The sequence below is a fragment of the Pantherophis guttatus genome, chromosome 4, assembly GCF_059756535.1.
Source record: "Pantherophis guttatus breed Tessera chromosome 4, ASM5975653v1, whole genome shotgun sequence".
Lineage (NCBI taxonomy): Eukaryota > Metazoa > Chordata > Lepidosauria > Squamata > Colubridae > Pantherophis > Pantherophis guttatus.
In genome coordinates, this window is record NC_142066.1 from 50,338,931 (window position 1) to 50,364,871 (window position 25,941).

Genomic DNA, 25,941 nt, shown 5'->3' on the forward strand with positions numbered 1-25,941 from the left:
TCTCCGTTGTGGGAAGTTAGCCCATCAGATTGAGGTATGGTGTGCATGCAGGTGGGGAGCTGTATTGATACTAGTTGTTATGGGCTGAAGGCAGGGGTGAAATCCAGCAGGTTCTGACAGGTTCTGGAGAACCGATAGTGGAAATTTTGAGCAGTTCGGAGAACCGGCAAATACCACCTCTGGCTGGCCCCAGAGTGGGGTGGGAATGGAGATTTTGCAATATCCTTCCCCCAGGAGTGGGGAGGGAATGGGGATTTTGCAGTATCCTTCCCCTGGAGTGGGGTGGGAATGGAGATTTTGCAATATCCTTCCCCTGCCACACCCAACAAGCCACACCCACAGAACAGGTAGTAAAAAAATTGGATTTCACCACTGGCTGAAGAAGATATGGCTACTTCAGGGGATGGAGGATTCACAATTTGTTATATTGGCTCCTAGGGCTCAATTCCTGGTAACCTCAGCCTCAAGCTTTTGATAGGAAATGCTGCTTCTATTTGTAACAAGACTCTACTCATCCATGATTTAGTGGCTGATGAACAGGTAGACCTGACATGTATTATCAAAACCTGCTTGAGTGGGGGCAATGATGTGATCCTGTTAAGACATTTGCTCACCTTGATCCTAAAGTCCTTTACCAGCCTCATTGCGAAGGCTGGAGTTCAGGGATAGTGTTGATCTATAACGACATTTTGCTTGTGATTTGAGATTCTTCTGTTGGGGTAACATGGTGCAAAGGTTTGTACATTAAGTTGGGCCATAGAGACAAGATTGGAGATTCTGCTGGTATAACTGACCTGCTATCGGTACAAGCCCTAAACTGCTGGACTTAGTCTTGGGACTGGTGTTCGCATCTTTAGGCCATTTGTTTTTGGGCAACTTTAGGTTCCATCCCCTTGATCTAGGAGAGTTTAGGCTTTTATGGTATCCTTGGAAAACATGAGCTTGTCCCAGGTAAGTTCAGACCTAAATTATGCAGCTGGCTACATATTGGATCTCATTTTTAGCTCACAGGAGTTGTGTACTGATTTGGATATGGATGGTATAAAATCTGGTCCTTTGTCATTGTCGGATCACCGTTTTAGATTACCACCTGAGTGACTGATACCTCTTTAGGGAAAACCGTCATTTTGTATTATTTGCCCTAGGTATCTTATGGATCTGGATGGATGAAGTGAGAATAGAAGACAACTCACATTCTTGAGCTGCTTGGCCTTGAGCAGCTTCTATCCCTATTTCAATCTTGGTTAGCTTCTTGGTTTATGGAGCATCTCTGAGATTTAAAGGCAGGAACAATGCCTGAAACAATGGTTGAGGAAAACAAAAAGTGAACCCGACCAGCTAGGTACAAGCCTTGGTTTAACTTCTATCATGACAGGAAGGGAAAGATGAAATGGCCTTGTTTAAAATTACAAGTTCCTTTTTAGGAAAGGTTATTGCAGGCAGCTGCAATTTCTTGATGTGTTTTGTAAAATTCTTGGACATGGTACCAAGTGCCCCGATAACAATGGGTGTTAAGGATGTTGTTGTTGTGTTACCAACCAGCAGAGTGTAGAGCACAGAGAAACGTTGCTGAGAGCAATGAATAAGAGATGTGCAAACTGGTTTATAAAAAGTTTACTTTAAAGTGAAAAAACAATCTCATAGTCTTTAAATCAATCGAAGTCTTTGCCAGTTAAATCAGTCCAGTGATATAAAATCTTTTTACCACACAAACAGTAGTTGGTTAGAATAACAACTGGTTCACAAACCACGATGGTAGCAGGTCCATCCAACGATGATAGCACAATGGATAGCAACTCCACACACTATGGTAGCTTATCATCAACTGAATACGTTACAGTACCTTTCTTAAATACATTCACAACTAATTACAGCATGACTCAGCATTACAATGAATCAGCAGGAAAACTTTAAAGTCACACAATACATATTCATATTAAAGTCACAGAACACATATATTGCCTGGACAATTTGTTAGGCTCAAACCATATCCTAACAATGGGTATCACTGTTATATGTTTTACCCATAGCCGTGTAGCTTTGATGGCCAGGCTGTGATATTTTGTGATTTTTTCCAGTCCTTTTTCTTCAACTCTGGCATCTCCTGGTACAGTGATATCAATAAATCGTATGCTGCAGCCCTCAACAACCGTGATATGTTCCAAATGACGATCCGTCTGTATTCGAAAGTCCCACAAGAGCTTCACAGTCTTATTTATGATAACTTTTTCCACTTTGTGCTCCCATGACTTTTCAGATACAGGTATGTCGTATTTTTTACATAATGACCAGTGGACTAATTTAGCAACTTGATCAAGCCTAGCTTTGTAATCAGTTTGCGCGATTTTGCTGCACTCACATATTAAGTGTGAAACAGTTTCAGCTTTGTCATTGCAAAGTCGGCAGTTTGGATTGTTAGTGGATTTTTGTATCTTCGCTTTCATGGCATTAATTTGTAGTGCTTGTTCTTGAACAGCCAGTATTAAACCTTCTGTTTCTTTCTTGATGGTTCCCCTCTTAAGCCATGTCAAGTTGTTATCACATTTTAGTTCAAATGGACCTTTCAAGTGCTGTCCATGCAAAGTTTTGGTTTTCCATCCATTTAATCTGACATCCAGCTGTTATATTCTGCCTTTGTTTGTTGTTTTTATAATGTTTTCTGTTTTCACAGCCTGCAGCAATTTTTCTGTACTTTGGTTCACATAATTATTCAAACTTCGTTTTTCTTCTTCTACAGTTTGATGGATTTGCAATAGCCCTCTGCTTCCTATTCTTCTTGGCAGGTACAACCTGTCGATGTCACTTCATGGATGTAAAGCGTGGTACATATTCAAAAGTGTATGCGTTTTCTCGTCCAGGTTTTCCAGTTCAACCACAGTCCAGTTGATGATTCCAGCTGGGTAGCATATAACTGGAACTACCCATGTATTAATGGCTTTAATTATGTTTCCAGCATTCAGTTTTGATTTTAATATTTTGCGGACCCTCCTGATATATTCCTTTTGCGTTGATTCTTTGACTTTTCCATTCAAGATGCTATCTGCTTCCAATGTGCCTAGATAACTGTCATCCTTTGATAATGCTTTCACAATGCTTTCATTTCCCAGTTCTATTCCTTCTATTTTTTTCCATTTTTCCTTGCTGTATGGATAGTATAACACATTTTTCAAGTCCAAAGTTCATTCTGATGTCGCTGCTGAACAGTTGAATTGTGTTGAGTATTGATTCAAGTTCAGTGAGGCTTTTTGCATACAGCTTTAAGTCACCCATGCATAGTAGATGGTTTATCTTGCCATGTTGGCTTGAGAGTTGGTAGCCCAGTTTGTGTTTCGCAGGATTATTGTCAGTGGAATTAATGCGATATTGAACAGTGATGGTGGCGAAAGTGAGTCCCCTTGGAAGATTCCATGTATCTATTGTTGTTGTTGTTGTTATTATTATTTTGTAGTATTTATATCATTGTATTTTTTTCATTTTGCTTTGTATTTGTTTATGTTATTTGTTATTACTACATTACATTTTTATTTTATTTTAATGATGCTTACCATGTATGCTTTACTTGCTTGTAGATTTTTATTGGATTCCTATAAATCACTATAAGCTTTTATTGATTTGATGGTATACAAATAGACCAAATAAATAAGGAAAGAGGAAGTGGGAGAGACAATAAACTTTTAAAGATTTATCAAGGAGTCCTCACTGTTGAAGAAAAGAAGATACAGTAAAGAGCAGGGTCTACTGGGACTTTTAAAAGTCTTTAAGATTCATCTTTTACTGCCTCCTACTTTAGATGGTTATAATCAATGGTGAAATGTAAAATTTGTTATACTGGTTCTGTGGATGTGGCTTGGTGGGAGTGTGTGTAATATGACAGTGTGCGTGGCCGACTTTTTTTGTTTTTTTAACTTTTAAAACCATTTTTTTCTACAACCTCTTCGGCTGAAGAGGTTGTAAAAAAAGGCTTTTAAAGCCTCTGACGATCCCAGCTGACTTGCCTGATCGGCAGAGGCTTTCTTTTTTTTTAAAAAGCCTCTGACGATCCCAGCTGACTTGCCTGATCAGCAGAGGCTTTCTATTTTTTTTTAAAGCCTCTGACGATCCCAGTTGACTTGCCTGATCGGCAGAGGCTTTCTTTTTTAAAAAAAGCCTCTGACGATCCCAACTCACTTGCCTGATCAGCAGAGGCTTTCTTCTTTTTTAAAGCCTCTGATAATCCCAGCTGAGCCATGCGATCATCAGAGGCTTTTAAAAAAACTTTTAAAAGCATTTTTTCAGCCAAAGAGGTTGTAGAAAAAATGCTTTTAAAAATAATTTTAAAAAGCCTCTGATGATTGCGTGGCTCAGCTGGGCAATGGGGGGCGGCAGGGATTTTTACTACTGGTTCTCCGAACCACCCACCTCCATCAGAAGCTGGCCTTGTTATAATGGTGTTGAGTACAGAGTAGGAAAATCTGAAATACTAAGTTAGGAACAGATCATCATCAAGAAGAAAATTTGCTTATTGTCCGTGGTTGCTAGAGGTCAAAAACTGCGCGGCACGTAATTGTGGCATATGTGTTTTAGTGGTAATCAGTACTGCAGTAAATAATCAGTCTATAAATAGGACAAAATTCATGGATGACATTATTTTCCTTCAATAATAATTAACCTAGGGCGGTATATGCCCACAGAACTGTAGCTAGATCCCTGTAAACAAGAGGAAAGTATGAGCATGTTCAGAAGATTCTTAAAGTTTACAAAAGTAAAATATTATCTCAAAATACAATCCAAGGAGTATGGAACATATTTAATTGGCACATAAGGTTGATGAGATGTCCTGGATGAATTACCTACATCTTGGGTGGGTCTACCAAATGTTGCTGAACTATGGCTGCCAGAATTTCTCTCCATCAGCTAAGCTGATGGGGATTGCTGGAATTGGAATTTCTCCATCCTGCTATGCAGGTTCTAAGTATTGCAGGCAGACATAGAATTATCTGGAAGTTTCAATACATCTCCTGATGGAAGCTAAGGCTCACACTGCCACATTTTGATGTAGTTTTCCCTGGGTCTATCAATAGTGTTTAGCCTTGATAATTACCCGAAAGCAGAAGTACTGGCCACAGAGGACAACAGATATTCTTAGCAGCATTCCTTCATCGAAAGCACTTGGAGACACCCAACATGCTATTACAAAGCATGTCTAAAGCAAAACATTTGAAAAAAGGCAACAGCAATTTAAAATTCCTCGAAAGATTTATTGGTTTCTTTGTAGCAATTCCTGGGCAAATTGTGTTATTTTTTAATTAACGAAGTGCAGCAACAGAGACCAACTTTTCTCCTTTTATTTTCTTAATGAATTTCTAATTCTGAGACCCTCCAAGGATTTTTTTTTTTTAAAGCAGGAGTCATTTGATACATGGAATAAATGCTCCTTCAACGGCTTGGGTTTTAGGGCAATTAGAGGTTTGAAAGGTGGAGTGCACCTATAAGAGGATATCCAGCCTTGTCAATAAAGTGCTTTTAAAATAGATATAGGAGCATGAGCCTAGAAACAAACCAATTAAAATCTTAGCTGCCATCTCTTGCAAAAATTAAACTTTCAAGTCATCTTCAAAGGCAATTTTGCATTATAGCACATGCCAATAATCTACCTGGAAAAATGTTGCCAGACACAAATAGCAATCTTCTCATTAAAGCACACAGGAGCCTTATCCATATATTGAAGTTCCCAGATGCAATGGGATCACACATCCTGGTATTTCCAACCTCAACGTACCTGAAAAATGCTACTTTGGAGAAGACAGCTAAGTAAATATCCCTTTATAGACGTACTAAAACCATTAGAGTTGGCTCTTGTTCTTTGGACTGCATCAAAGCTATTAAGTGTGGGTGCCAATCTTCCAAACCTTCCCTCTCCCACTCCCATTTCCATTTTGCCCAGTCAGTTCTGGTTTTCAATAGTATGGAGGTCTGGTACTAAAAAATCCTAAATAATTCCATGATGTGAACTAGTTGAGATGACTATCCTTTGGGAGGATTTGCAGAAGCAATAAGAGCCATAAAGGTGAATTTCAGCACACCTGCCTAACCTCTGGAATGTTCATAAAATGGTTGCCAAGGTGTGGTACACGGTTGCTAGGTGGTGCTGAGTACAGGTGGAGCCCAGTGAATCATGTGACAGACAATGAATAAGCTCAAGTGCTGTGGTGCCAAAAGGTTTCAGGGAAAGGTAGGTGAGGCCTGTGGGCGAAACTGGAAGAGTGGGAGAGAAAGCACCAGGCAGCAGCAACTTGTGTGAGAAGGTGGGGGAAGAAAGTGTCTTTCAGTGATTTTCCAGGAAGAGACCAGTTTAGAAAATAAGACCATTTATCTATGCTGAGTATGAACTCAGTGACCAATGAGACCAGTGACTGGTTTGCTTCTTTGTTATCTTGTTATTCCCAAACCTGCTACATCTAATGGACGCTCAATTTTCTTACATTCCATTTCATATTTCCACTGAAAAGAATTAATGCATTTGGCTGACCTGTAAATCTTTTCTGACCTGGCACTTCCCTTATGCCAATAATCTTTTGATGTTAGTGTCATTGGGAAATGATTAATCTCTAAGCAGAGTTTCTCAACCTTGGCCGTTTTAAGATAAGTGGCATAAAGTGAGCCTCGATGGGGTGTGCCATTCTAAAGATGGCTAATGGACCGAGGGAAGATTCTACCTCCTCCCCTTGCTCTCTTCCTTTCCATCTTTGTCAATTTTAATCTTAATATTCATTATCATAATATTTTAATGTTTCAGTCTGGGGCTTTTACTTGTAAGCCCTCTAGAGTTGCCTCTAGGTGAGTTGGGCAGCATATAAATTTAATAACAAAATAAACAGAATTTATTTTAAATAAATTAGAATAGATTGTAATAGATTTTATTAGATTCTAATAAATTCTAATAAAATAGAATTTACTTTATCCAGAATTACTGGAGTTTAAAAGTCCACCCATTTTAAAATGGCTAAGGTTGAGAAACCCCAACCTATTGTATGAACCTGCTTATTTGCCAACAACATGCATACTGTATATACTACTATTATTCCTTTGAGCAAACTGATCTTTATTCAGTTATGCAGGTGTTCCTTGCTTAGCATCAATTGTTCAGTGATGTTAAAATTTAGGATGATGCTAATCTGAACAGCATCGCTCGCGATTGTGGGATCTTTGCCAGCTTCCTCCAAGTAGTCAATGAGGAAGCTGACCGGAGGTCACAAAATAGTTACCACATGATGTCCTTGTTTAATCCCCTCAGCCATTCACTTAATAACGGCAAGTGGAAGTTGCGGAATTTCCAGCAGTAAGCAACATGGCACGCTTTCTGCTTTTAGCTGACCCCCTGTATTCAACTTGGATAATATGTATTATAACCTCTCATGTATATTCCATTTAGTTCAGGAAAGTTGGTAAGTTCTGAGAGCAAAAGGGAGTGGCAGTGATTCATATGTGGCATGACTGTTACGGGATTGCTGTTGGAAAAACTTTCTGTGAACTTCCTTAAGTTAGCTTATCAACTGGCATGGTTTGATAATTTGTAACCTCTACTATTCTGAGTCTTTCTCCTTAGATGGAAATGCCAATGAATTCCAATGAAACAACTTTGCTGTGTTTGGGGTATGTCCTTCTCCTCCTGCTACAGAGATCCATCCAGAATGGATATCTTTGAACAAATACCTTCTCCTTCCTAGCAGAGACCAGTGATTTTCATAACGCAAATCTGATGCAGATTACTATACAGGAATGTGGCAGGCATCTTTTAGAAAAAGAACCTTCCCACCAATCTGAACCCAGTTCACAGCAACATCTGGAACAAAAATGAGGCCCTGAAACTTTTTGCTCCCACCATGCCAGAAATTTAGTCTAGAAATATTTAGCTCTTGTCAGTTACACACTACAGTAGCAGTAGTAATAAAAAAGGTTGAAACATACAATAGCTTTCATAACAGGCTTATGTAAAGCCCAAACCTGCCACCTACTGGAGAATTCAAAGAGTGCGTGCATTAAAAAAAACCCAGAAAGGCCAGAGTTAGAAAATCAGCGACAACGGCGAAAAAGCAATGGGGTCATGGCAAGGGTGAAATGCTCCCAGTTCGGACCGGATCAGCCAATCCAGTAGTGATGGCGGCAGGTGGTTCGGAGAACTGGTAGCAAAAATCCCTGCCCCCCCCCTGCCCATGCCCACCCAATTGCCCGGTCGCCCGCTTGCAGCTTCTTTTAAAAAATGCTTTTAAAAGCAAAAAAAAAAAAAAAAAAGGCTCTGACGATCACAGCTGAACCACACGATTATCAGAGCCTTTTTTTTAACTTTTAAAAGCATTTTTTACAACCTATTCAGCTGAATAGGTTGTAAAAAAATGCTTTTAAAAGTTTAAAAAAGCTTGTGCGCCACAGCTGATAACCCACCGTGCGCTGTTCTACTTACCCCATTCCTCATTTTGGAGTCCACCGTGCACACCTCACCATGGTGCATGATGCGCACTGCACGTGCGTGAGCACAGCACACATGCTCAGCCAGCGAACTGGTAAGTAAACCCTTTCAGATTTCACCACTGGGTCATGGCTAGCGTTGTGTGTGTCCTGAATATACAAAATTGTTGCCTTCTCTCTTATTTCTGAATCAACCAAAACAATTTATTTCTGAAACTTAAATCCTGCTGTTGCAACTAGTTGCCTTACTCAAGCTAAAGCTTAGAATGTATGTAGGTCACATACTACTAACTGAAGCATCCTTCAAGACACTGGAAGCCTTCAGAAGTACTGCAGTACAATTCCTTATCTGCTTACCAGGAATCTAAGAACATCTGGAAGATACTGGGATGGGAAGACCAATCCAATGAAATACATTATGTCCTTAGGTACATATCAGGGGTGAAATGCTCCCGATTTGGACCGGATCGCCCGATCCGGTCCAAACCAAGAGGCGGGTAGTTCGGTGATGGAGGTGGGTGGTTCAGAGAACCGGTAGCATAACTCACTGCCCCCCCCCACATGCCCAGCTGAGCCACATGATCATCAGAGGCTGCTTTTTTTTTACTTTTAAAAGCATTTTTTCTACAACCTCTGGCTTTTTTTCTTTTAAATGCCTCTTGAAGATCCAAGCTGAGTTGCCTGATCGGCAGAGGCTTTTTAAAAAACCTCTGCCGATCAGGCAACTCAGCTGGGATTGTCAGAGCCTTTTGAAAGCATTTTTTTTACAACCTCTTCGCCGAAGAGGTTGTAGAAAAAAATGGTTTTAAAAGTAATAATAAAAAAGAAAGCCACGCCCACCCAGTCACATTATCCCCCACCAAGCCACGCCCACAGAACCGGTAGTAACGAATTTTAGATTTCACCACTGGTACATATGCTTATATCTATGTTGTCTAAATAGGAAAGAGAACATGGAGCTCTTGATGTAAATGGCATCTGTCTGGTCTCAAAACTCATAAATTCCAAACAGCTCTCTATATTAACTAATGTGAATTTCTGTAATTCTTAAGATGGTTCACAAATACATGCATCTTAATTACTCCTTTTAGCATATGGCGTTTTTCAGATAGCTGTATAACTGGGTCTGCAAGCAGATGAATCCATGAAACACCCCAAAGCAATTTAGAGCCATGATAAGAAGCTAAACTGATGACTCCAAGCTGCCTGCTTCTGCAACAGGATAAGCTTACTGTGACTCAGTAAGATTGGAGGGGAACACCAGTGACTTTATCAGATGTGCAATCATCACTGCCGCTTTCTATATCTATCACTCAGTGACTCAAGGCTGAATATAGAGATTTTCTCTATTGTTGAGAAATATTATGATGTAAATAGAAAAACTGTGGCTGATCCAGACATGGTCACAGAAAAAAAAGCTCAGTGAAACTAGACAAGTTATTTCTTAATGCCAAGTTTCATTGATTTCATTGTCAATTCAAGCTACATCCAATCAGCTAACTATAGCATTGGATATATAATTTAACTACTTATATAGATCAGTTTCTCATGCTGAATTTATTTAAAGAACAACAATGCTGCTTTTCCCCAAAATCAACTGGACTTCATGGGTTTTTTTCTTCTTCTTTGAAAATGTTTCGCTTCAAACATAAAGATGTAAGACAAGGATGTCCCCTATTGCCTTTGTTATTTATCTTAACTTTAGAAGTGTTACTTGGAAAGATTAGACAAGACCAAAAAATAAAAGGCCTGAAAATAAAAAAGGAACAATATAAAGTGCAAGCATTTGCGGTCAATTTGGTATTTATCCTAGAGGAACCATTGGAAACAGGACACAATTTTCTGGTTCAGAAAATAGAAGAATTTGGTATAGTGGTAGGACTTAAATAAGGATAAGACAAAGATAATAACAAAAAATCTTACTAATAAACAGAAAAATGAATTGGAAGGAAAAATGGGCATGCAGATGACTAAAAAAGTCAAAATATTTGGGAATCTGGCTAACAGCAAGAAGCTCATCGATTAAAGAAGATAATTATAATAAAGTAATACAGCAAATAAAAATATATTTGGACAACTGGAAAAAACTACAACTCTGATTAACTGGAAGAATAGCCACAATTAAAATTTTATTTCTATTTCAAGTAATACCGATAAAACTAGGAAATAAATTTTTTGAAGATTTAAACAAACTAATAACAAAATTTATTTGGCTGGGGAAAAAAACCACGAATTAAATTAAAATTGTTACAAGACAGTAGAAATAAAGGAGGCTTTGGGCTACCAGAGTAGGAACTGTACTACCAAACCACAGCTCTCAGATGGATAAAAGATTGGATAAATTTAAAGAACAAAAGGATCTTGACAATAGAGGGACATGATCTACAATTGGGCTGGTACGCATTTATTTGGGATGGGAAAAGCAAAACAAACAGTTATTTCCAAAGATACCAAATTAGAAACGCTCTGATACTAATATGGGAAAAAATCAAACAGAACTACCAGAACAAAATACTGGTCTGGTTATCAACGATGGAAGCATTAATATATCCGAATGTGCTGGATCTAGATAAAATATCAAGGTATAAAAATATATTAAACAAACAGAGGAAGCTAAAAACGAAGCAAGTATTGAAGAGCCAGGGAATTCATTTAGACTGGTGTACTTATATGCAAATCCAGACGAGGTACAAGAAAGATGCAGAAAACTATGGATTCTACAAGGAACCACAAGAACTAGACAAGATACTACAGGGGACGGAGGAAAAAATGATAAAAAAACTATACAACTACTTATTGAGATTCAAAATGGAAGAAGAAACAGTAAAGGAAATGATGATAACCCGGGCAAAAAATTTTGGCTATACTTATAGAACTTGAAAACTGGGAAAAATTGTGGGGAAAAAAATGATAAATTGACAATGTCAGCAGCATACAGAGAAAACCTATACAAAAGTTCTAGAAATAGCATCTACCTCCAGCCAAATTAGCAAAAATGTTCCCAAACAGATCACCGGTATGTTGGAAATGTAAACAGAGGCAGGGAACATACTATCACATGTGGTGGACTTGCCCAATAGCAAAAAAATACTGGATAAGGATAAGAAAATGGCTAGAGGAAATAGTAAAACAACAAATAGAGCTAAAACCAGAGATATTTTTACTAGGCATATTAACAGGGAACTACAATTTTAAAAAACCCAATATTTAATATTACATATAATAACAGTGGCTAGAATTGTTTACGCGCAAAATTGGAAAAATGGAAATATAGCAGCTGAAGAAACGGTGATAAAGAAAATATTAGATTGCACAGAGATGGATAGGCTGACAATGGAAATAAAAGATAAAGGGGAAACGGAATATTATTTGATTTGGAATGTATGGTAAAACTGGTTAGATAGTAGATGCAAAGATTAGGAAATTAACAAGAAAATATGTTTTTTTCTTTGCTGTTATTAAAAATTACACATTTCTAAATATGCAGAATAAAAACTCTTTTTAAAATAGAAAAAAAAGAAAAGATGATTAATGAACTAGAAAATAGTAATAGGTACTATTAGGTAAAGATATAGGTAAAGATAAAGCTAGATGAAGAATACATAGTATCATAGTAGGATGTTATAAAACGTAGAATGTAAAAAATATTCAGAATAATAACTACATATTGTATTCATAATAGCATATATAATATGAATGTATATCGGTACAGGAGTGTTTTAACAATGGAAATTGTGATATAAAGTGAAGAAAATGGTTAAATAAAAATAAATGAAAAAAAGAAAGAAAGAAAATGTTTTGCTTCTATTCAAAAAGCTTCTTCAGTTCTTCTTGGATGAGAAATGAAACATTTTTATAGAAAAAAGAAACCAAGAAAATCCAATTGCCTTTTGGAAAGAGCAAATTTGGGACAACCACAATCTGGATGATTGAGAATATCCATAGACATTAAAGAACAACTGTAATTGCATTGATCATGAGTTAAAAAAAATCCAAAATCACAAACCCACTGGGATAATGCTTTTTATTATGGCACCCATAATTTTGTAATTGCAACCTTTCAAGCTTTTCTGAACATTTCTTCAAATAAAATGGTAAATGCATAGAAAAAGAGGAAAGATATTAAACTGGCATGAATACCAGTTGCAATTTTCTCTCTTCTTTTCTAAATTTTTATCAATTTGTTTAAGGATAGATTCTGAGACCACCTAAATTTTGCAGATTATAACTGACCAATTAAGGCAATTATAACTGACCAATTTTAATTTGGCAGGTAGCCAAATAATTTTCTCCCCATATTTCAAATATACTGCATCTGAGGTTTCCATATCCAATTAATTGTTATGGTTCATTGCACAGTCAATCAGATATTCAGACTGGATTTGTCACTTTTGTCCACATATCAAGTCCTTCCAAAGGAATTGGAATAAGCAGATGTGGATGTTTGATGGTGTTACAGATATTATTGAAGGATGCAAACTGTTCTGAATAAAGCTGCCTTTTGCAATTGACTGATGGTGAATTTGTCAATGCCAGTGTTGTCCAAGTGGTGCTCCAATTATTCTGAGATTGCACCCATAGCACCTATTACTATTGGTAATAACCTTTGCTTTCTTTTGCCACAGTCATTCTATTTCTATTTGTAGATCTTTGTATATTGCTATCTATTCCAGATCCTTCCCTTCTATTCTGCTGTTTCTGGATACTTTTTTTTTTTATTTGATTTATATGCCGCCCTTCTCCGGAGACTCAGGGTGGCTTACAATGTGCTCAGCAATAGCCTTCATTCTTTTGTATATTTATACAAAGTCAGCTTATTGCCCCCACAACTGGGTCCTCAATTTACCTACCTTAGAAAGGATGGAAGGCTGAGTCAACCTTGAGCCTTGGCGAGATTCGAACCTGCAGTAATTGCAGGCAGCTGGTCTTAATAACCAGCTTAATAACAGGGTGCCTTAGACCACTGTACTACCAAGGCTCTATACTAAGTTTATTTGCCACCTTTCTCATCAGGAATAATTGTCCATCTGCAGACTGACATCCTCCAAACGTTACTAGACCAGCACCCAGAGTTTCCCAGGCAACAGCACCTCTACTTTTCTAGAAAACTGTTCCTTTTTCAGGAATTACAAAGGCATGCTTTCTCAATATCTCAAGGAAGAAATTTGGAGGACAGCAGCAAAAACTTAGACAGAGCAGACAGACAGACTAGGAGAGATTTTTATTAAAATATAGCTACAACTAATTAAAAAAAATATGTACAAAGTAAAATGTTTAAATTAACTGAAAAACAAAGGCAGCTCTTTGAATGTAAAAGAAAAAAAAATATTGATGAAACTGTTTGCTTTCAGAAAAGTTAAAGGTTAGCCCATTAACTGCAGGTTTTCAGTAGACACATGGGGAGGAGGAGATGTCGGAACATGAGCTTCTTGGGAGTCTGACTCTTTAAAAGCTTCAAGGCAAGGTTGAACACAAGGAAGACTGGGATCTGTTAGAAGATTTGCAGCTGACCTGCATGTATTTTCATCCTCATAAAAAAAAAATGTAATAGTAGAAAGAACTACTACTCAGTTTTGTGAGATGAGTGACATACATAAAGTTTTATGGATAAGTGAAGGGCAGGAGTAAAAACTTGCACGAAAATGACATTAAAGCAACTCGTCTTGAAAGCTAATTATTGAGCTGAACATGCCCCCCCCCCCGTTCTAAAAGTACAGAGCTCTCCTCATCAAGCCATATTTCTGTATGCTCACTTTTCATGTTTCTAGTATAAAATCTGCTGACTCCTAGTTTCGGAGAAAAGATTTGATTCTTTGAATTTTATTTAGTTAAAAGGAAGTTAATCTTTAATTTAGGATGATTTGCTCCCTGGCTATAAAAGGGAAAGCACACACACACACACACACACACACACACACACACACACACACACACACTCTTTGCAAAGGTTCTCTTCCCCATCCGGCCAGTCTCCATCTATACACCTGCATGTGAAAGCATGCGACTGTGCTTGTGGGTATACACACAGATCAAAAGTTGCTCTGCCTACAAAATAAATTATCAGTTAAATTGCTAAGTACTTCAGTAAAGTAAAATAATATATTATAACATTAATTTCCTATATGCATATGACCATTCTATTTTTTCACACAAACCACTCTCATATTCAGAACCACATAAATACATTCACACACATTTACACCTTCCTTTTTCCAGTAACAGGAAAAACAGAAAACGATGGGAAGGGAAAAGAAAGAAAAAGAGAAGATAAAAACTGCAGAGGAAGGAAGAGCCTGCCTTCCCAAAATGAGCACTTCCAATAAGGCAGAAGAAGGGAAGGTATGATAACACTGCTATTGCTTATATGAAGGGAGAAGTTTCATTCATCCATAACCTCACGTACAAATAAGACAAAAGGCTCTTCTTTGCATGTGAGAGGAAGATGCCCAGAAAATGGCCAGCTTCTATGTTGTTTTCAACCTGTCTCTTTAAGCCTCTCATTAGCCAATACAGAAACACTGGCTATAAAAACTGTCCTGAGAGGCATTGGGTGTAGGTGATGGTATGTGGAAAAGCAAAGAGGGAAGTAGGCGTGTGGTGATTTGTGAAAGTGAAGCAGCTAAAAAGACAGTTCTCTCTAGCAATACTCACAAGGAGTAGGAGTTGGAATAGCAGTAGTAGCAGCAGCAGTGGTGAAGAATGGACTAATGGTGAGTAATAATAGTATGAATGTCTGTGTGTATTGTGTAGAGATCTATATTGTTGTTGACCCTTTTGTGTTTGTAGCCCACTGAATTGAGTATAGTTAAAAGAATCCATGACACCGCAGATAGATTATAACTTCTGTGCTATACACACACTTAAAAGTTAATTATTGGGAAGGGGAGTTGTCTTGCCTTTGGGCAAACAGGGCATTTAATAAATCTGAATATGGAAAATCCAGTTATGCACATACTACCTTTCATAGATGGGCAAGAACTTTGGTTCCCAACATATATGAGGTCACAAAGCAGAATATATAAAACTAGAAATAAATGCAGCATTGGCTTCTTTTTGTCCTTTTGTTGAGATATTTTTATTCCAAGCTCATTCACAGTACTTTTTAGAAATGAGGTTCCGCTGGGAAGTGGGAAGGTTTCCTGGTTTAGCTCAGAGCTGTTCTTGTTTTACCAATCCATTTGCAGGAGAGGAAGTGGATTTAAATATTCTGCATCGAGGTTCTGCTGGTAGAACTTTCCCAGTCTTTGGAGATATTAATGTGAGGTTCAAAAGGCACAGAACATGTTGGAATGCTGTTAAAATTCACTTGGAACTTGCCAGTTCCAAGTCTACTTTGGTAGGCCCAAGAAAACAACAATGCCTCCCCTTCACCTGCAGATGTTATGGGAATCGTATTGCTCAATCGAGTCTCTCTGTGAACAAAGGAGATTAAAATACATTATTACAGCCTTTCTATAGGGACCGTTTGTGGATATTCCTGCCACCACTAGGAAAATCAGTGGGGGGGAAATCCATTTGCTCACTGCTGCCTCCTGCAGGATCCATGCAACATTCCCAATAATCAATTGCAAACTACAGAACATTGTAATGAAAGAGGAAGAAGACAAGAGGAGAATCATATGGTAGCTGTGCATAGTTTAAAAAGTTGAACAGAGCTCCCATAGCCAAAAGGTCAGACAGATATACTTCAGTATAAGCAAACTAAATGCAGGAGACATGCAGGAGAAATGAAACAGCAAATAGTGATGAAAACCCAATGTAAGAGATACAAGCAAGAACGAGCAATGGAAGGTGAACAATCAGTCCTTCAGTTTTGTTGTCAATTACCTTCGTCACCTTTGTCTCCTTTTGATCTGGGCTCTTGCCACCATTCAGACAAAAACCCCTCTTCATAGTCACCAATGTCTTCAAACTCAGCATCAGATGGCAATGCAGGATTTTTTACCCCGTCAACCCCTTCGTCCACCTCTCCCTGAAGCAGGATAGAAGAAATAGTCAGAAGCAAAGGAATCAAGAACCTGGACTATTCCATCTTTTGCAGATAAAAAAAATGCATATAAAAAATAACAATTTTCTAGGCTTTATTCCTGAAAACAAGAGGAAAGAGTGCAGAGAAGAGCAACAAAGGTGATTAGGGGACTGGAGGCTAAAACATATAAAGAACAGTTGCAGGAACTGGCTATGTCTAGTCTGATGAAAAGAAGGACTAGGGATGAGCAGTGTCCCAATATCTCAAGGGTTACCACAAAGAAGAGGGAGTCAAGCTATTCTCCAAAGCACTTGAGGGTAGGACAAGAAGCAATGGGTAGAAACTAATCAAGGAGAGAAGCAACTTAGAACTAAGGAGAAATTTCCTGACAGTTAGGACAATTAATCAGTGGAACAACTTGCCTCCAGAAGTTGTAAATGCTTCAACACTGGAAGTTTTAAAGAAGAGACTGGATAACCATTTGTCTGAAATGGCATAAGATTTCCTGCCTAAGCAGGGATTTGGACTAGAAGACCTCCAAGGTCCCTTCCAACTCTGTTTTTTTTTAATAAAATAATTTTTATTCATCATTTACATCTTTAACATCTTTGTTACATTTTAACAGCTTTCCGCTACCGGCATCTTTAATAATATCTATTTTGTCTTTTGACCAACTATATACACATACATTTTATATAATACTTACTAATTCCTATATTCACTACAATATATACATATCTATTACACATTGAATATTTCGTTCCTCTTTAAATCTTCTCTTACATTTACCAACTCTGTTATTCTATTCTAACAGTGGTATGTTAATGCCTGGTAAAAGCTTAAAATCCTGATGGTTTAGCTAAATCTTTTCTTTCCAGCTGAGAAAATCTGAAATGAAATGTTCCCTTTTTGTCTTTCAGATTTATCTAGTACTTGCCATCCTCAAAGTAAATTAATGGGGCAAAACTGAACTAAAGAAAACAAAAGCTAGCTCTTAATTTATCACATTTCCACCTGTTTCCCAAGTTCTCACCTCATCATTTGGCTGGAGATATTGCCTGGCAAACTCTAAGAGTTTCTTCTGTGTGGATGTCCAGTTATGATAACGCAAGGCCTCCTAAGAATATCAGAGAGAAAACAATCAGCCGGAACAGGTGAGAGGACAATAAACAATATTTGTACTTACAATTGGAGCCCATGTTGGTGCCAGCTGAAGAAAGGTACAATCTACCAACTAGACTCAAGCATGCAAACATTTGTCTCGTCTCCAAGTTATAATAGCTCTGGACATTACTGCAGCTTCAAATCATGTAGTTTGAGGGCTCGGGCACTTCCAGTTGTAAATCTGCAAGGAGCAATGAAGTCATTGCATGGGAAAGAAAAAGTAACTGAATGCATCTAACATGCACTCCTCCTGACAAAGTTTCCATTTGGGTACTATAGCGATATCAATATGGAACAAAAAATGAGAGCCTTGGCAGATCAAGCTTGCTGTCAGTTACTGTAATTCCAGTATAATTTTTCTGTTTATCTTAAATTTCAAGATCAAACTGTTGACCTTCTTCCCTCTTAAGTGACTCACTTCCATCCTCTGATATCCTTGCTTCTCTTGGGGCTTGTTTATTACAATCAGAACCACAAACAATTACAGCACTGTACAAAAATTATTCAAAATGGTTACTCTAAAGCAGTGGTTCTCAACCTGTGGGTCGCGACCCCTTTGGGGGTCAAACAACCCTTTCACAGGGGTCGCCTAAGACCATCAGAAAACACATATTTGCGAAGGTCTTAGGAATAATTTTATGATTGGGGGTCACCACAATGCTTAACGCATTGTAAACTGCCCTGAGTCTCTGGAAAAGGGCGGCATATAAATCGAACCAATAAATAAATAAATAAATAAATAAATAAATAAATAAATAAATAAATAAATAAATAAATAAATAAATAAATAAGGAACTGTATTAAAGAGTCGCGGCATTAGGAAGGTTGAGAACCACTGCTCTAAAGCATAGTGGACAATCTACTTTGCTTTATACCAGTGAGGAACAAAGACATCAAGCCCCCTCTCTCCCCCATATCAGAAACTAGAAAATGTGAGCTGCAGCATTTCTGTGACCTTCCAATATTTTTGCACACTCCCGATGCTTCAATCTCTCATCCTCCCCAGCCCCCATTGCATTACTTTTACAGATTCTCAAATAACTAGATGTGAATGCTAATTGTTACAAGTTCAGGAGGGAGGGGAGATTGATACTAGTTTTTCCCCCTGAGTTTGGAGTTTTGTCTTTGACAATCAAGAGGACTCTAGAGAATCATATTGTCCCTGGGATGCTGTACAGCAGGAGTCCCCAACCTTTTTGAGGTTCCCCTCTGACCCACACAAAAAGAACCCAAAGGGGGAGACTTTCTGCAGCAACCCAAGCATTCATTGCACATATCCAGCCCAGGGGCCGTAGTTTGAGGACCCTTGATTTAGTGCAACATAAAAAATTCTGTGGAATTTTTCTGTGGACCACCAAAATTTTCTCATGGACCACCAGTTGGTGACCACTGCTGTAAAGAGTCCCAGAACACTGCATCCAAAATATATCAGTGCTCCAAAACAAAATAGTACATCTCCACCCCAGGCCACCCCAACGATGCCCTTGAAGTGATGTCCCGGTGCCTGGAGGCCATGCGGGTCTGGATGGGAGGAACAAGCTCCAACTCAACCACTCCAAGACTGAGTGGCTGTGGCTGCCGGCGTCCCGATATAGTCAGCTGGTGCCATCGCTGACTATTGGGGGTGAGACATTGGCCCCCACGGAGAGGGCACGTAGCTTGGGTGTCCTCCAGGATGCACGGCTGTCTTTAGAAGAGCATATGACGGCCGTGGCCAGGGGGGCTTTCTATCAGGTTCGGCTGATACGCCAGTTGCGCCCCTTTCTGGATCGGGACTCCTTATGCACGGTCACTCATGCCCTCGTCACTTCCTGCCTGGACTACTGCAACGCTCTCTACATGGGGCTCCCCTTGAGGAACACTCGGAGGCTCCAACTGATGCAGAATGCGGCCGCACAGGTACTTATGGGGGCAACATGGCGCTCCCACGTGACACCTCTCCTGCGCGAGCTGCATTGGCTTCCAGTGGTCTTCCGGGTGCGCTTCAAGGTATTTGGTTCTCATCTTCAAAGCGCTCCATGGCTTAGGGCCCGGTTATTTACAAGACCACCTTCTGCCACCGATAACCTCCCACCAGCCAATACGCTCCCACAGAGAGGGCCTCCTCACGGTGCCGTCGGTCAGGCAATGTCGGCTGGCGACCCCCCGGGGAAGAGCCTTCTCTGTGGGGGCACCCGGCCTCTGGAATGAGCCACCCCCAGGGATACGACTGATCCCGGACCTCCGGACCTTCCGCCGGGCCCTGAAGACTTTTTTATTTCAGCAAGCCGGGCTGGGTTAAAAATCTTTTAATTGGGGAATTTTATGGGTAAGGGGTTTTAAATTGGGGAAGCCAAAGATAAATTTAATTTCGTTTTATAGTATTTTAATGTTTGCATTGTGTGTTTTTAAATTGGCTGTTCACCGCCCCGAGTCCTTCGGGAGAGGGGGCGGTATAAAAATTTAATAAATAAATAAATAAATAAATAGTAATTCTTATTCCAACCACTGTTCCTGTTCGTACTAGTCGTGGGTTGAAGTCCTCCTCTTCCAGATGCCAACGTTCACGATAGAAACGATAGTAAACCAGGTTTTGTTGCATGACTTCATCTCCAGGATCAAAGAGCATGTAGCTAGCTACACTCTGTACTGCATTCTTAATGTCATTCACTGTGCAGAGAATAATATACCAAATTAGCAGGAGAGACACATCTTAAGCATATGAAAAATAGGGAGGGAAGAAAAAATTCAGAAAAAATAGTCTCTCACCAAAACATTATGTCTTTATAAATATGGCCTGAAAATAATATTAACCTCTCCTGGCCTTATCAAATTTTAATCAGAAAAGTTGCTGCACTTTCTTGAAAGAGAAGAAAAACGATTTGTCTCTGTATTTCCAGGTTAGGGCTATTTGGCCATCCAGAGCTTTGAACTTAGAAAGGAGACTGTAGTTCACTCAGAGAACCATTTTTTACAAGCTGAAGAAAAACAGGTCTTACTCTTTCGTACAGTTAGAAAATTCATGTTTTAAGCTTTGGAGCATCGTTGTCAAATAGCATAGATGAGGCCAGATGGAAAAGCAATCTGACTTTTCCAAACACCAGGTTTTCTGTTCTTGCTATAGGCAACATTATGTTGTTCAATTTGTAAAAAAATAATAATAAAATAAATAAAATTGGAAATTCTTCTAGTGGGGGATAGGAGGCAAAGGAGGAAAATGGAAAAATGCCTTCTTTCCCTTCCAATCACAAGAGTGGATTTTCACCCAATGCCTCCACAAGATGGCACTACTACCCTCTCCTTGAATCAAGGCTCCCAAATCAAATCAAGAACTCACATTTGTAATAGGCAAACTGAAGATAGTGATACATCGTGGCCACAAATTTCTCCACAAAATAGCCACCAACATTTGGGGTCAGGTCAACTTCACAATCTACTTTACATTGCAGGACAAAAACAAAACGATCTGGGAAGATAGATAGAAAGAAATAAAGAAAATAATTTTTTAAAAGGTAAGTCACTAATCCATCATCACTTAGAGAAACAGCTTTGCAACCCAACTCCACTCATATTTACGTCGATTCAGTGATCAGCATATTCAATAAGGCTTCCATATACAAGCAGCTGTAATTTCTTATTAGCTTTGCCAACAGCTTTGGCGGTGTCTCTCTACGCTTACTTCCAGTATTTCCAAATTTTAATATATTTTTGAATTTGGCTTTACTTTACCTTTCCTAACGTTTTCATTTCACCTAGATGGTCTAAGCAACCACTTTCTTTCTTTTTATATTATTTATACCTATTAACACGCTGACTTTATTTTACAAGGCAAGATTGCATTTGCACACAATTTATTGGCATTATGAGGTTATTCCATTTTCCATCAGTCAATGCAACTGGCTGTTTTCTTTTACACAGTTGATGAGGGCTCTTGTTTTGGAAGTGAACACAGGGCTGAATTTATTTACAGAAAGAGGTGCTAGGGTTAGGTAAATGAGAGTTAGTATTTCAGAAGTACTTCTTTGAAAAACCAACAGGTGAGGTGGGATAAGATGGTATTGGATATTTTGCAGATATGATTACAAAGATCAAAACAAACAATGCAGAATTTTAAAATGCATGTCACTGTATCAGAACAGCTCTTTATCCAAATGAACTTATAGTGCTGTACTACTTGAAGTAATCCTAGAATATCTCTTTTACTATGTGAAATAATACCCTACTAAATCCTGCACCTGTGACAATCCTTGCTCCACCCAAAACCAATTAAAAATAGGAGAAATAATTTTATACATGTTGCATAATTGACATTTTGAACTTTACACCAGCAAGAAAATGGACAACGGATCAGCATACCCTATGTATGATCGCTGATATCTCCCTGGTGCCCTTACCTGCTATGGCTGGATAGAAATCCTTAAATTCAGAGACCTCATAGCTACCCTCGCAGCCAGCTAGGCAATTTTCATAGGCCTCATAGTATTTGGACAATGCATGCTCCATGTCAGCAATGCTACTCCTAAAATCTCCACTATTGTAAAGCTTCACTGCTCTGACAAAAACCGTCTGCAAAGAATAAATAGAAATTAACAGGGTGAGTGTAATTTGTTTTTATTTAGGTCTTTAATCTTCTTAACTTTAAATTAACAATTTCCCCCTTTCTAATTCCTGCATTTCTTAAATTGACTTAAGAAAGTCAATTTATTAATTTAAAAAATATGCTGGCAGGCTAGTTGCTTCATGGGCCATGTGGACAATCAGGAGACCTCAGAAAAATCTGAAGGAAAGCCAGTAATGGACTGGTTACTCCCTCCCACTGATCATTAGCACTATGACATGTAGTTAATTCATCCCTGAATATTTAGAGCAACGTTCCTCAACTTGCTACCTTGTGTTTATTGTGACTGCAACTTCCACAACAGGAGTTGCAAATGCAACTCTTCTGGAGGACATCAAGTTGAGGAAGGCTGATATAGAGTGGAAGACATCAATTTAGCAAACAAAGATTTCTAAAATGACTTTTTTCATACATGTTAGCAGAGGGAAAAAACATACAAGAAAGAGCATTAAAGTGTAATCCTCCAATATCAAAACTCATTGGGCTTATCTTTACCAGATTTTTATTTATTTTGTTTGATGATTGATATAACCTTCGTTTTGGATTCCAAAAAGCTTCAGAGAACTGTATATACTGAAGAAGCAGATTCTCCAGCCCTTATACAGTTGGGGTTCAGAACTGGGCATAAGAAAGAAACTGTTTTTTTGATGTTGGTTGATGGCCTTATTGGGAAGTGGGCTCGTATTAGATTTCTTGGCTGCCTTTGATACTATCAACCATGAAATCCTTCTAAACTATCTGTGAGGATTGGAGGCATTATTTTATTTATTTTTCAAGAACGTATTAGGTAATAAGTATAAGCATGGATTAGATACATAAAATAGATACAAACAGAGGAAACATTAGGACAGGGACGGTAGGCACGCTGGTGCTCTTATGCACATCCCTTACAGACCTCTTAAGAATGGGTTGAGGTCAACAGTAGACACTTAGGTTAAAATTTTGGGGGGTTTGGGATGAAACCACAGAGTCAGGTAGTGCATTCCAGGCATTGACCACTCTGTTGCTGAAGTCATATTTTCTGCAATTGAGTTTGGTGCGGTTTACCTTAAATTTGTATCTATTGTGTGCTTGTGTATTGTTGTGGTTGGAGCTGAAGTAGTCATTGACAGGTAGAACATTGTAGCAGATAATTTTATGAGCTACGCTTAGGTCATACCGAAAGCGGTGTATTATTTATTAAATTATGTTTGAATTGTTTCAGTCCTTCCTTTAGCCAGTTCTACAGTAGTTGATGGTTGCAGAAGAGAAGTTGGTCTCATCTGGCTTACATGTGGAGTCCATGTAAAGCTTGATCCTCTCCCCACTACTTTTTAATGCGTATATGAAATAGTTGAGATTGGTTAGTTTAGGTGAGGTATCATCATTCTGGTCCACTCTGACAATACAGCTGGAATCTTATTCCAGTATCAGAAGATATGGATAGGTAGGAACGAGCTGAAATTAAATCTAAGCAAGTGCAATTACTATTTCTTCACTGATGTTCTCTGCTAGCTCTGATGATATTGCATGAAGGGATGGTATTATTCCTGGAGCATGTCCATGATTTGAGGGTCCTTCCCACAACTAAATAGATAGGTATAGGCCATAGCTGCAAGGCATTTTACTGACCTACCTGAAATGGCTGGGCATCACAATTTTAACCTCTCATTACCTGGTTGGACTACTGAAGTGTGGACTACAAAGGTTTGTCTTTGAAGACCACACAGAAACTATACCAAAATATAGTGATCCACATGCTAATTTAGAGCTAGGCACTATAAGCATATTACACCTGGGCTATGGGTCTGTGTTGGTTGCCAGAAGCTTTCTTCCCAGTCTAAAGTGTTGTTCTTAGATTATCAAGGCCTATAAGGTTTGGCATCAAAGTATTTTCAGGGCCATCTCCTTCAATCAAAACAAATCATTCAATACAACAATTCAGGAATTTTCTTTAGTAGTTCTCCACTATTGTGAAATTAGGTGGGCTGAAGCTAGGAGATACTTCTGTGTTTCCATTTTGTAAAAAAATCTTCCAATGGATATTACACTTACCTGCTGATTTTCTGGTAGCAGATTAAAAGCAAGGTCTTCCAGATACCATTATGTTATTATATCATGGATATTTAATAATTTGTTAGTTATTTGACTATGACAGTCTAAAACAAGATAGACAGACAGACAGACAGACAGACAGACAGAAAGACAGACAGACATTTACTACAAAGAGACCTGCAGACCTTAGCTATAGAGCAAATTGTACTAGCAACTCTTTAAAGCTTTAAATTGTAGCCCCATCTTGGGGATAAATTTTCCTCTCCATAATATTCCAAATACGTACCTCATATGGTTGTGCTTCCAAGTCTATAAGATACTCATCTACATCTACCATAGTTTTGTAATAATTGAGGTACTTTTGGGTCAACTCATGCTTGGGATTCTTCTGTAGGAATGTGTGGGCAGCTGATACAGCTTTTTCAACCTTATTTGCCTGGAAAAAATATAACAAAAAAAATAGAAAGCAGGATATGAGGCAGACTGTAGGCTTCTGAAACCTATTTTATTCTTTTGTTTCCACCAGAACTGCATATGTTTAGAGTTAAAGAACTTTACTTGCAAGAATTTGTTCTGAGTTCCAGAAACCTAATTGTTCAGCACAAAAATCCACTACTGGTTACCACAACTATTTCAGCAGCAAACCATATGAATTCACAAATCAATCAAATGATCTAGGCTTAGTCCAGTATACACTTTGTTTGAATATCCCAATGAGACTGGAGGAGTTTGCTTAAATAAAATGTACTAAGAGGTACTAAGTTGTTTTTAATAACTACAACAACTATGAAGGTACACTTGCCAGAAAGTTAGTGTCAGACTGGTATCAAAGATACTCAAATTTTTTCCACCTTCAGATATGAAAGTTTACTTTGGGCCAGTTAACAGGATTATTGTGGGGGAAAATGGGAGGAGAGAGCACTAATATGCTGCCTTGATTTGCTGGATTAAAAAAAATGCATGGATAATATTTTGTTTCACACCTCACAGTTCAATCACTGCCAACTGCACGTTTAAAGATTGAAAAGTTGACCAAACTTGCATAAGGTGTGGTCCATTAAACTGAGCTCAGCCTATTAGCCATATCTGGCTTGGATAAATATGTCATTTTTGACTGCTGCCTGCAACTGTCAAACATTTATTTAGAGATAAGTTATTTAATCAATGATCTCACACACTTTGTGCAATTTTAGAGAAGGCCTTTTATATTCATCAAGCTGATCTTCATCCCTCCTCCACCCTCATTCGCCTCTTCTCTGAAACTGAAATCAGAAAATAAAAGTGAAGATATGTATGCATACTTATCAATCGCCTTGCCTTTTTTGATTGTGGTGAGATAGACATGTATCACTAATAGCTTATAAGTCTATAGTGGGATCAACAGCTGGTAGATGCTATGTGGTTCTGAATAAAATACTCCAAACAAGAAATATAAAAGGGCAATTAAGAATGAACAGGGGACTGGAATATTAATATTGACAGAGGAGCTTAAGTTTAATCCTTTCACCTTTAATAAAAGGCTAGTGAATGGGACAAAATGGAGCTATGCTGTAAATCCAAATCTGGTCTTGCTCTGACTTTGATCGTATCAACATCTATTGAAATTTCAACAGCAAGACAAGTAGATTTTGAAAGGGAAGAATTCTTTGTTCTAATTTTGGGAGTTTTCCTAGATAGTACTCAAATATTATTTCTTTTTCAGGTGAGCACTGGCATTATATTGTTTCTTTAA

The 25,941-nt window shown here is 38.4% G+C and overlaps 2 protein-coding genes across 3 annotated transcripts in view; one reads left to right on the top strand and one right to left on the bottom strand.

Moving 5' to 3' along the window:
* Positions 1-13,651: 13,651 nt before the first annotated feature.
* P3H4 (prolyl 3-hydroxylase family member 4 (inactive)) overlaps positions 13,652-25,941 on the bottom strand; it is a 51,231-nt gene continuing 38,941 nt past the window's right edge. Inside the window, exons 2-8 of one of the 2 annotated variants that reach the window (XM_034415729.2) lie at positions 24,496-24,645; positions 21,952-22,123; positions 20,895-21,023; positions 20,082-20,227; positions 17,448-17,531; positions 16,273-16,417; positions 13,652-15,857 (exon numbers count right to left, since the gene is read on the bottom strand). In XM_034415729.2, coding sequence (XP_034271620.2) covers positions 15,844-15,857; positions 16,273-16,417; positions 17,448-17,531; positions 20,082-20,227; positions 20,895-21,023; positions 21,952-22,123; positions 24,496-24,645 — 840 coding nt within the window. In that variant the 3' untranslated portion in view covers positions 13,652-15,843. Of the gene's footprint in view, positions 15,858-16,272; positions 16,418-17,447; positions 17,532-20,063; positions 20,228-20,894; positions 21,024-21,951; positions 22,124-24,495; positions 24,646-25,941 lie in introns of both variants that reach the window. The other variant, XM_034415728.2, reaches the window with a different exon arrangement.
* Positions 17,466-25,941, top strand: part of LOC117664622 (uncharacterized) — a 40,191-nt gene continuing 31,715 nt past the window's right edge. Inside the window, exon 1 of the mRNA XM_087892149.1 lies at positions 17,466-17,568. Within this exon, the coding sequence (XP_087748275.1) occupies positions 17,504-17,568 (65 nt within the window). The 5' untranslated portion in view covers positions 17,466-17,503. The remainder of the gene's footprint in view (positions 17,569-25,941) is intronic.